The sequence below is a fragment of the Hakea prostrata genome, chromosome 5, assembly GCF_041222555.1.
Source record: "Hakea prostrata isolate BN-2017 chromosome 5, UWA_Hpros_2, whole genome shotgun sequence".
Lineage (NCBI taxonomy): Eukaryota > Viridiplantae > Streptophyta > Magnoliopsida > Proteales > Proteaceae > Hakea > Hakea prostrata.
In genome coordinates this window covers 11350576-11361436 of record NC_142604.1, presented here as the reverse complement: position 1 = coordinate 11361436, position 10861 = coordinate 11350576, and the positions used below count along the sequence as shown (strand labels likewise).

General features: G+C 37.1%; 1 protein-coding gene across 1 annotated transcript; it reads left to right on the top strand.

Annotated features, from left to right (window-relative positions):
- Positions 1–1030: 1030 nt before the first annotated feature.
- LOC149015108 (calcium-dependent protein kinase 28-like) lies at positions 1031–9649 on the top strand. Its single transcript, XM_089155318.1, has 12 exons — positions 1031–1595; positions 3451–3581; positions 3672–3713; positions 4362–4473; positions 4572–4650; positions 5068–5237; positions 6254–6380; positions 6585–6700; positions 6818–6925; positions 7105–7167; positions 7591–7764; positions 8925–9649. The coding sequence occupies exons 1-12, from the start codon at positions 1284–1286 to the stop codon at positions 9090–9092; spliced, it is 1602 nt and encodes a 533-aa protein (XP_089011444.1). The 5' UTR covers positions 1031–1283; the 3' UTR covers positions 9093–9649.
- The last annotated feature ends 1212 nt before the right edge of the window (positions 9650–10861 follow it).

The following is a 10861-nucleotide window of genomic DNA, read 5'->3' as shown; positions in this document are numbered from 1 at the left end:
ATGGATAAAGAGAAAATTCCATCACCCACTTTGTTAGTAATTTTTTAAGGGCCTGTTTGGTTACATGAGTCTGGAGATTTCAAATCTATCAAGTTATAATTTATAAAATTAGATGTTTGGTTGTCGAATAAAATTTGTGGATTCATCCTAAAAAACTATTTGATCGATGTGATTTTTGTGAATGTGCAAATGTATAGCTTTTTTGAAATCTTTGGATTTCACCCCTTACCCATAAATATACATATTCATATTTTTAGTGTAAAAAAATGAATCTCTAAATTTCATGAATCTAGAGATTTTTATAACCAAATGGGTATAATTCTCAGATTCATGAATCCAGAGATTTCAAATCTCTGGATTCATGTAACCAAACAGGCCCTAAGGCATTTTAGTCATTTAGTATTGGAGTTAAAATTACTATTACAAAAAATATCTAAACAAACAAAGGTAAAATTGAGTTTTTGAATTTTTATTTAGGGGTGATATCATCACTTAACCTAATTCTTAACAGCAATAAGACATTTGTAATTGATTTTTTCTCAAAGATAGTAAATACAATTGATTGCAAATTTAGGAAAGGAAGTTTATAAGTAATTTATTTATTATTTTATATTTTATAATGTATATATTTTTTTCTTATCAAGATATAAAATGATGAATAAAAAGTTCGAAAAGAAACTCGTGGAAAAAGAAAAAAAAATGAAGTTTAATATTATCTTTTGTACTACTTCAAACTTAATTTAGACGATTATTGTCAATTTAGCATAATTTTGAGGTCTCTCTGTTTTTTTCAACAATTATGTTTTGAATTTTTTTTCTCAACAAAATTTCATTAAGTAAGGCCACCAATTAACTAAATACAAGATTGCAAAATCACTAACTTGGAAAGTGTTTCTCTCTCGTAATCTCATTGTAGAAATTAAATGCAAAACAGATTAACAAATCAAATGAAACTAAATCAAAACGATGTGTGTGTAAATCGTTGGTTGTATCTTCTTTTTGTTTGTTGTTGTGTTTTTTTTTTCGTTTTCACCCCTTCACGGCCCACGTCCAAAATTCAATACAGAGAGAGCAGCTCCAGCAATCACCATCCTCGTCCTTTCCTTTCTCACCTCTGCCGCTTAAAAAAAAGTCTCCTGTTTTGACCACCTCTCTTTCTTCTCTTCTTCCTTCCCTTTGCTTTAAGCCTTCCTATCTCATCTGGCTCGATGATTTGCAGCACCCTTTATATGTCAATTTGATGCTTCTCTCATTTGCAAAGAGGGGAAGCTATTCTGCAAATCATGGGTCTTTGTTTTTCAACGACTAAGGTCAATGGCGCAAATTCTAGTACCAACCACCAGAGAAAGGATAACAATCAGAAGGAGAACACCAAACCCTCTTCAGCAGCGCCAAAAAAGGGCAAAGGGCAATCAAGGCATCCTAATGGGGTTATTCCTTGTGGGAAGCGAACGGATTTTGGGTACGCCAAGGATTTCGATAAGAAGTATACAACCGGGAAGTTGTTGGGTCATGGGCAGTTTGGTTATACCTTTGTTGCCACAGATAAGTCTAATGGCGAGCGTGTCGCCGTGAAGAGGATCGAGAAGAGTAAGGTATTTTCTGAATTGGGTTCTTTCCTTCTTGGTTTTTCTTCTTCTGGGTATTGGGTGATGGGAGTTGATGCTCTTGCTTCCATGAGAATCTGGGTGTTGAGTTTTTCCGCAATTGGCTTTGGGGGCATTCACATCAACGTTTTGTTCTTTCTTCACATTTGGCTTTTTTGCCTCTACGATTCAGGTTTTATTTGGGACGATGGATTCGATTTTGTTTATTTTAACAGGGTTTGATTCCAAAGAATCAAAAGCTTCGCCTTTATTAAGATTTAGAATTATAGATAGATTCCTCCACCTTACTGTTCCCTGAACTTTTGTTTTCTTCACTGTTTGCTTGGGGTTTACCCATCGATTCATCTGCCGATGCCATATTTCCACTTTCTTATGGCTCTTGAACACTGTGTTCGGGGTTTCTGCTTTACTTGTCATTTACATTTCAGATCACGGTTAAGGTTTCAGAATCTCATAAATGGGGAACCCAGTTTTTGTAGTAGTATGAAAAGCGAGCTTCTAAACTTTCTGCAGATTGTGTTAATTTATTTAACACTGTCAAAGGTGTTGAGGGAAGGGGGAGATCCAGCAGAGAGATTTCATGGTATCTCCATCTTAAGTAGTTATTGAGTTAGATTTTCACACTGAACATCAAATTTTAATTGTTGTCGCCTCAGCTAACTATTGGAGGTCTCTCTGTTTTGTTCATGGGACTTGGACTTTATGGAGCTCTAAATATTCTTGTTCCTTTGTGTCTGTAACTTTTCATTTTTATTGCAAGAAAACTGAAGGAGAGATCAGTGATGACTGATTTGGTGTAGTTATGAATAAGAGGAAAATTATAATGGCCATTGAGGTTCCAAACGTACAATTACTTTGATTAGCCTACAAAGTGACCAATTTAAAATAAGGATCACTGGTGAAAAGGCACAAAGATCTGCGAGACCTAATTGATTATTTTGGTGACTTCTGGGCTGTATATTGGGAATCAATTTCCTGGTGGTGTCAGAGTTGGGCAGCCAAGAAATTCCAAGGAGATATAGGTTGTGTAGAGAAGCTATTACTTTAGTCTCATCCAATGAAAATCATAGTCGTCATGGGATTCAGGTAAGCCTAGGTGTTGGAGGGAAAGGAAAGGTGCCTAAATGATGCCTTGTTAATGTGATGAAAATAAAAAAACTTCAAGGAAATTCTGTTGGTCGAGATTTTTATACATCAAATTGAAATTATGCAAACGAGGACCTTGATGCATCTCATTTGCACTTCAGGAAAGCAGTTATTGCTCTGCAGTACAGTTGTAAAATGTCAGACTGGAGCTGCACTCTGCAACACTACTAATTTAATTTTTCTTATGTTGACCTTTGGCTACTTGTTCTTTTAAAACTTCGAAAAAAACTGTGCATAAGAGATCAAAGAAATGGTCTGACCTCTCATAGTCACTTGAGAGTCTTGAAGGTAGCTTTTTAAGCAGTATAAAGTCTTATCTTCAAATTTGCTTCATCTGGACCATCCTGGAGAATTCCATATGGTTTGTACTTTGGCTTCTTATAACTGGAGACTGATGTGGTTAGCTTCTCACTAGTGACATGTTTGACAATACAGATGAATGGGAGCTGACAATTTGTAGTTAGTTTTTCTGCCAAATTTCAGTTTAGAATTTGAAGAATACACAACAATGCATTTTAATTCCCTACCCTGTTATCTGCTCTTCCAATTCTTGAGGATAGTAATTGTGACAATATCTTTTGCCGGTGGTGCTAAGTGGTCACTGAAGTTTGTATCCAATCTCTAATTCTTGATCTTGATTGTAGAATGTAACTTATTTTTTGGTTAACTTGAGGGCAGTTCTTATCATTGTTGGCAGATGATTCTTCCTATTGCTGTTGAGGATGTTAAGCGAGAGGTCAAGATTTTGCAAGCCCTCACAGGCCATGAGAATGTAGTTCAATTTTATAATGCATTTGAGGACGAAAATTATGTCTACATAGTTATGGAGTATGCTCTTTCTCTCTCTCTCCCTCTCTCTACTATGAGTTATTCTGCTACCTCTTTGAAATGATGGTTTCTTCATTCATCTTTTGTTAGGTTATGCGAGGGTGGTGAACTACTGGACAGAATATTGGCCAAGTATGACTTGATTGTCTATTAGTTTGTGTTTTTATTTTGTACTTTCTGGGTGTTTCTTTTGAATTCCATTATGATCTCTTAGCTATATTCTTCAAGCTATTTTCTGTTAACTATTTCCATTTGGCAAAATTATTTATGTACAGACCAAATAGGAAGGGCTTCCTCCACGGGCCTCTCTTATTGTGCTACATTGACTGATGATGTGGCAATTCTGTCCATATGGAGGAAATCATCTAGATTAATATGCTTTATATTTCTGCCTAATATAGCCAAATAACCCATGTGTATTGGCATGAATTCCTGTGTATATCCATGGATGCCTACTGGTACTCCGCATTCTCTCAAGATCTGGATTTCTCAAAGCTCTATATACCCATTTGGCAAACCTCACATGTGCTAAATTTGATATATGAGCCAGGGATCTTGGGGTTGACTTCATCACAAATTAGACCGGTCCTAAACCACATTTGGACTGCACAAGGAACCCCTTCCTAGCTGGCTGTGCAGGAGCCAAGAGTTCCATTTGTATTTCAATCTATTTAGAATGCTTTTAGTTCTGTTACCTTGGGCTCTTGTGGCAGCTCGTAGCTGATAATGAAGTTACTGATGGTCTTACTAATTTTATATTTTATATATTTTTTTCTTCAGAAAAGATAGTCGTTACACCGAAAAAGATGCAGCAATTATTGTAAGGCAGATGCTCAAAGTGGCAGCTGAGTGTCATTTGCATGGTTTGGTACATCGTGACATGAAACCAGAGGTACAGTTAGAGTGCATTAACATTTATTTTTCTGCTTCATAATAACATGCAACATGACTAGACTTCTGTTTCTTTATATATCTTCTTTGGGCTTTCAGAATTTTCTTTTCAAGTCAACTAAAGAGGATTCACCCCTGAAGGCTACAGATTTTGGTCTTTCTGACTTCATAAAACCAGGTCAGTATAGGTTATGATAGTAAAGATCTCCCATTATTTTCCTGATATTATCCCCCAAAAAAAAAAAATTTGTTGTGTTATTGAGTAATATGTCTGTTTGCCATCTATTTGAAATTTCTGTTTGTATACAAATGTTAAGATTCACTCCCTCCTCTTAATGTGACATGGTTTTTACAAGTTAATAAACAAAATACTTAATTAGTGGTGCCAAATATTTTTCTCTTGTTTCCTATTTCAGATTTGCACATTTATTCTGCTGAAAATTCTGCACAAAATGATCTATAACCGTGAGAAAAAGGATAATTCCTCATTTATTTGAGTCAATAATTTTCCCTTTTTTTTCTGTAGATCAAGAAGTTGTTCAGTAAACGATTGTAAAGAGCCTTCTCTTATGTCCATGCTATTAAACTAATGCAGGGAGAAAATTTCAAGATATTGTTGGCAGTGCTTATTATGTTGCTCCAGAAGTACTAAAGCGCAAGTCAGGGCCTGAATCTGATGTATGGAGTATTGGTGTGATTACATACATTTTGCTTTGTGGAAGACGCCCATTTTGGGATAAAACTGAAGATGGTATATTCAAGGAGGTATGATAATTTCCAAACTAAATCTGTTCATTATTTCTGGTATTTGTATTTTTCACATAAACATTAATTGCTTGAACTTGGTATACCCTGTTTGACTATGTCATTACCATCCTGTAATATTGAGCCCTCCTGATTTCTTTTTGTTCGGTGTGCTTTTTCTTTGGGATGAATTTTTTTGGTTATCGTGTTCATCATTTGTTCCTCCATTTTTGTTTGTCCTTGGTTTCTTTTCTTGAAAAAAAATTGTCACTGTTGGAGTTTGAGTCACCCAAGCTGCATCCTTGCTTGACTTTGAAGAGTAATTAATTTCAGTCTTACTAACATGTTCCAAGCCTGTTGTTGGTACTTCCAGAATCTATATGCTGATATGCAGGTCTAACCTCACATGTTTATGATGGTAGAATATTTTCAAGGACCTGCTTAATTCTTCCTCTGTAGGTCCAGACTGGGGGTAGGAATTCTGGTTTTTCTTCTTTATGTCATACCTTCTACCGCATAGCCCAACACTACAACCAATGCTAATGGCTCGGAAACGTTGTTGCGCTTAGACACTAACCCACGACCAAAATCATGCCCCTAACGCCCATGTTACTGGACCTAGTACATTTAAAATTATATCAATAATATATTTCTTGGGGATTGGACTTTTCTAACAACCTACTCTGGATGGACATGTTACCATAATGTGATGACTTGACTTCAAATAATATCTAACCCTAAAGAGACCAAAGTGGTTGACACAGAAATCCTGCCACCCTTTTCTTCCATTTTTAGTACTCCATGACATATGTAATTAAAAATCTAATAGAGTAAAAAGAACGGGTGAAAATATTGTTCAGTAGCTGGGACTGGAGCCTTATTTGTGACTCCATTGGTCAGTCTGTTCTCATTGGGTGACGATATATGAATTGAAACATGATTTTATGTTCTTTTGGTGCTGATAACTTTTTGATCTCCTGCCATTCTATTTTGTAACTTTCAAGCTTCTGAAGTTCATGTTTTAAATATTTTTGTAGGTCTTAAGAAACAAGCCCGATTTTCGTCGGAAGCCATGGCCAAGCATAAGCAGCAGTGCTAAAGATTTTATTAAGAAATTGTTGGTGAAGGATCCGCGTGCTAGATATACTGCTGCTCAAGCCTTGTGTATGTATAAGTTTCCTCTTTACAAGAATTAAATGCCATTAGCAGATTCTTATATGCATTTTGTTGTAATATCTTCTCTAATGATTTTTAGTATGTAGAATTTACTGACTATTTCTTCCATCTTCCACATTGAAGCTGTTTTATTAATAGATCTCTTTCATTTTGTAACATTGACCCTATGTCCTTCCTGTGCCATCTTTCCAGCGCACCCATGGGTTAGAGAAGGAGGTGATGCCTCAGAGATCCCCGTAGACATTTCAGTGCTGTCCAACATGCGGCAATTTGTGAAATATAGCCGATTGAAGCAGTTTGCTCTTAGGGTAAGCATTTCTTGTTCTGATTATTGTCCTTTTTGGTCAGAGGTATAAAATGGTTTCATTGCTACCTATTTTTAATAGCTATTGTGGGTTATAATCTACCTTCACTGCATCTTACAGGCATTGGCTAGCACACTTGATGAAGAGGAGCTAGCTGATCTCAGGGATCAGTTTGATGCAATTGATGTGGATAAAAATGGATCCATTAGCCTTGAAGAAATGAGACAGGTTTGTTTTCCAAAAATTCTTTGAGTATTTTACACAATTTTTATTTGTATAGCGGTATAGTCATATGGTCTTTTCTATAAGTCCATAACACATGCACACAACACTGCTCATATTGTGTCTGAATTCAGTCCCTTGCAATTTACCCCCCCCCCCCCAAATTGTGGTTGGTATTGATGCAGGCCCTTGCGAAAGATCTCCCCTGGAGAATGAAGGAGCCACGTGTTCTGGAGATCCTTCAAGCGGTATGCTTGTTCCCTTGAATTTTGATCTCAGTACCATATATATTTCCTCTTCTGGGTAATTCCATCAAGTTCGTCCTCTAGTTCTTTTCTTAGTAACAAATTAGAGTGACTGTGCTTAGCGATTTTTGTGACAAGATTGTGGCTTTTATGTATCAATGATCAAAAGCATCAGTTTTGCTGCTTTCTACTTCCATCTTTGAACTGGATGTTGTCCCGGAAGAATTTTTTATCAATTATGATTTTGTTATAAATTGAAACTGTAATGACCCATTTTACCAGTCTTTCTTTTCCTTTCTTTGCCTTGTTGACCTGGCTACTGTTCAGATTTTTTAACTTGTTTGTCTGGCATTTTTACTTCTTTAGCATGTGAAAACTTTCCACTCCAAGCGCTAATCACTATTGGTGCCTGTTTCTATGAGTCAGATCGACAGCAACACAGATGGGCTTGTAGATTTTTCAGAATTTGTTGCTGCGACTCTCCATGTGCATCAATTGGAGGAACATGATTCTGAGAAATGGCAGCAGCGTTCTCAGGCTGCTTTCGAGAAATTTGACATTGACAGGAATGGCTTTATCACACCTGAGGAATTAAGAATGGTGAGTGCTAATATCATCTCTCTCTCTCTCTCTCTCTCTCTCTCTCTCTCTCTCTCTCACACACACACACACACACTCTCTGTCACACACACACACACATAGAGCTTATCTTTCTTTCTAGACAATGCTTATGCTCAATTTGCAATGCCTCTTTCATTAGTACTTTTGATCCTCTTAACTAAATAAATTTTTTTGATATATTCATATGAAATGGCTAAACACCTTGAATTCAGTAGCATAGAATGTGCGATTGTTTGTGTGTATTTGTATGTGGTTTGTGTTTTTCTGTTATTCTACTCACTAATCTGTTCCTTTTTCTTTTAGGGTTTCCTTTTTACTTTCAATTTTAAGATTGTTATTTGGAGGAAGTACCTATCATACATCAAATGTGCACAAATTTATGTTATGCTAGCAGTTTACATATTTTAGTTAAGATGAACATAAACAGATTGTTATAATTTTTTTGGGGTAAGAGTTTTTTGTCTGGGAGTGTGGCCTCCCATGCTGGGAGCACACATAGGTGCCAATGCAGATTGGATTTCTTCCATTCATGAGGCAGGATGATCATTTCACCTCATCATACGTTTCCCAAACAATCCTCTTCACCAATCTTTTTAATTTGTGTTTTATTCTATTTGATGTCTTAAAGATAACAGAATCCACAAACTCAGAAGCTCAAAAAATTATTCACATCATCTTCTTTCCCCCTCTTTTCCTAAAAGAATAAGCCGCAGTCCGTGTTTTTTTTTTTGGGGGGGGGGTAAATAATCGAAAAGGAAGATCCAAAAGATGGGATCATTCTTTTAATAAATACTTTTATTCAGCACCTTTTCTAACAGTTTTGTCTGACAACCTCAATGGTATATGCAAAGCACTAAATTTGTGTATCTTACAGAATAAATGTACCCAAATTTGCCGTTCACCCAACCGCCCTAAGTTTGGATATTGCTGAGTTTGTTGTTTGGTTTGTGTTCCCCTCTGGCCCATCATTAATTAGTTACAAAAGGTCTAATATATATTGCATTTCAGTCTCTGTCCCTGATGATCATGGTGATGCATTTTGCATTTGTATATGAAGTATCTGCAATTTTGCACGTGCTGCATCCTAAAAAATGAAATCAATGAATTGTTTATTAAAAGTCAGTCCTCTGTTTTTTTAGCACACGGGACTCAAGGGCTCCATTGATGTACTTCTTGAGGAGGCTGACATTGACAAAGATGGGAAGATAAGCTTGCCTGAGTTCCGTCGACTTTTAAGAACTGCTAGCATAAGTTCACGCAATGTTGCACCAAGCCCATCTGGTTTACGAAATTCTCGGAAGATGTAAGTCAAAGGTGATAGTTTTAATGCGTGACAGCGGGAGAGCAGTAACAAGGGCATGGTGGAGGTGCTTATGCACCTCATTTGATCTAATATACTAGAAGATTTTAATCCTAGACAGCCCTAACTGCTTCTGGCTCCATCACAAACCTGAATGTCTGTGGAAAACTGAGCTTTTTGTTGATGATCACATGGGCTTGTGAAGATGGACGACACGAGGAAAAAGGTTGTTCTACAAACAGTGGGAATCAACCAGGATGATTTGGTGAACTTTATTCCCTTATGAAACTGTACATCCTTTATCATAATGGGGCTTCATTAGTTGTTCCCCAACAATTGTAATGTGTGAGTAAGTTATTAATGCAAAATTTGTGCCGTAGAATTCTTTCGTCAGATACTTGAATAGCAGGAACTTTTTTGTCTCATTTTGATCATGCAGTTGATGTTGTCTTCAGAATCAAGTTTGCTTCGGAAAGGTGAAACAATACACCTTTTTTTCAATGAAAATTTTAATGAAATTTTGGGAGTTGTCAGTGTCAAACAGATTATAGCCGGACTTTTTCCCCCTCCACCCAATGCTATAGACTTTCTAAAGGGATGGAAAGTCCCATGATTTCATCTACCCCTTTCTTCTTTGTAGCACAATGTCCCTGTTGTCAGTCTTATCTGGTTAGCGGTGATGATGAGACACAGTTGTAGCTTGTGGTCAAGGTGATGTAACAGTCTCTCCGCAAAATTTGTTACGGCGACTAAAATGCGCTCCTAGACTTTGCTTGTGCAGAGCCTTTTGGCACTGGGTTTGCCCTAAGAGAGTGTGGGGATGAGACAGATGACAATGGTATTCACTGATGAGGGTAATGAATGATATCTCTGTTGCAAGTTGCAACCAAGCCCTCACGAATAACCTCTACACAGCTTGGATATGGGGAGATGGAAAGATCCAGCATGGTTTGATGTCTGGTAGGTGGAGACTCTTTCCTGCTAGAGTTCATCTCTCAGTATTCTCATATCTATGGCCAGTTAGATTACAATATCCCCAGTTCGCCTTAACCCAAATTTTAAGTACCAAACGATAGATCTTTGTGATCCACAAACTAAAACAGCCGCTTAGCCTATGCTTTTCTAACTAGTAACCACCACAAAGAGCTGGCTGAGTTGGGGAAGATCAATTCCTCATGAGTTTTCAGGTGTTCAGATCTCTTTGCCTCCCTCTTCTTCTAATATATAAGTTCCCCTCCTCCGAGCATTGGTTGGGGTATGCATCAGCTGTCCCAGACAGCTTGATTACCCAAGAAAAGAAAGTAGTAGTAACAAGGGTTTTAAAACCAGGAATGCGACTGGATCGTTCATTGCAGATTCTCGATTCAGATCGGAAGTAACATGAACTAGTCCAGAAAACTCTTTAAATCAGCCTAAAACAGTAAGAAAAGAGGGCTTTTTGGATTGTGTAATAAAAACCACGGTCGGTCTTGAATGATTCATAACCAAAATTTAATGCCTCGGTAGTACTCGTGTGGTTGATTTCGAGCTAGTGGCATGCTTGAAACATTTTCTGAAACGGTGCAAAAGCGATAACAAAAGCAGGTGTAGAAGATCTTGATGACTCGAACTAGCAGTCAAATTATATTGAGTATAAGAAACCCTAGGTATGATATTGGAATCGGGATCACCTCCCCGCGGCTTCTCAACCACAAAAACACAGTGGGGCCCACAAGTAAAATTTTGAATTTTTTTTTTTTTGATAAGTGTTTTTTACCGTGGACCCCACTGTATTTG

Bases quoted from the DNA above. Each gene is read 5' to 3' on its own strand.
- LOC149015108 (XM_089155318.1), top strand. From the start codon at position 1,284: ATGGGTCTTTGTTTTTCAACGACTAAGGTCAATGGCGCAAATTCTAGT. The intron at 3,582-3,671 runs GTATGCTCTTTC...ATCTTTTGTTAG, and splicing joins TATGTCTACATAGTTATGGA to GTTATGCGAGGGTGGTGAAC. The intron at 4,651-5,067 runs GTCAGTATAGGT...AAACTAATGCAG, and splicing joins TTCTGACTTCATAAAACCAG to GGAGAAAATTTCAAGATATT.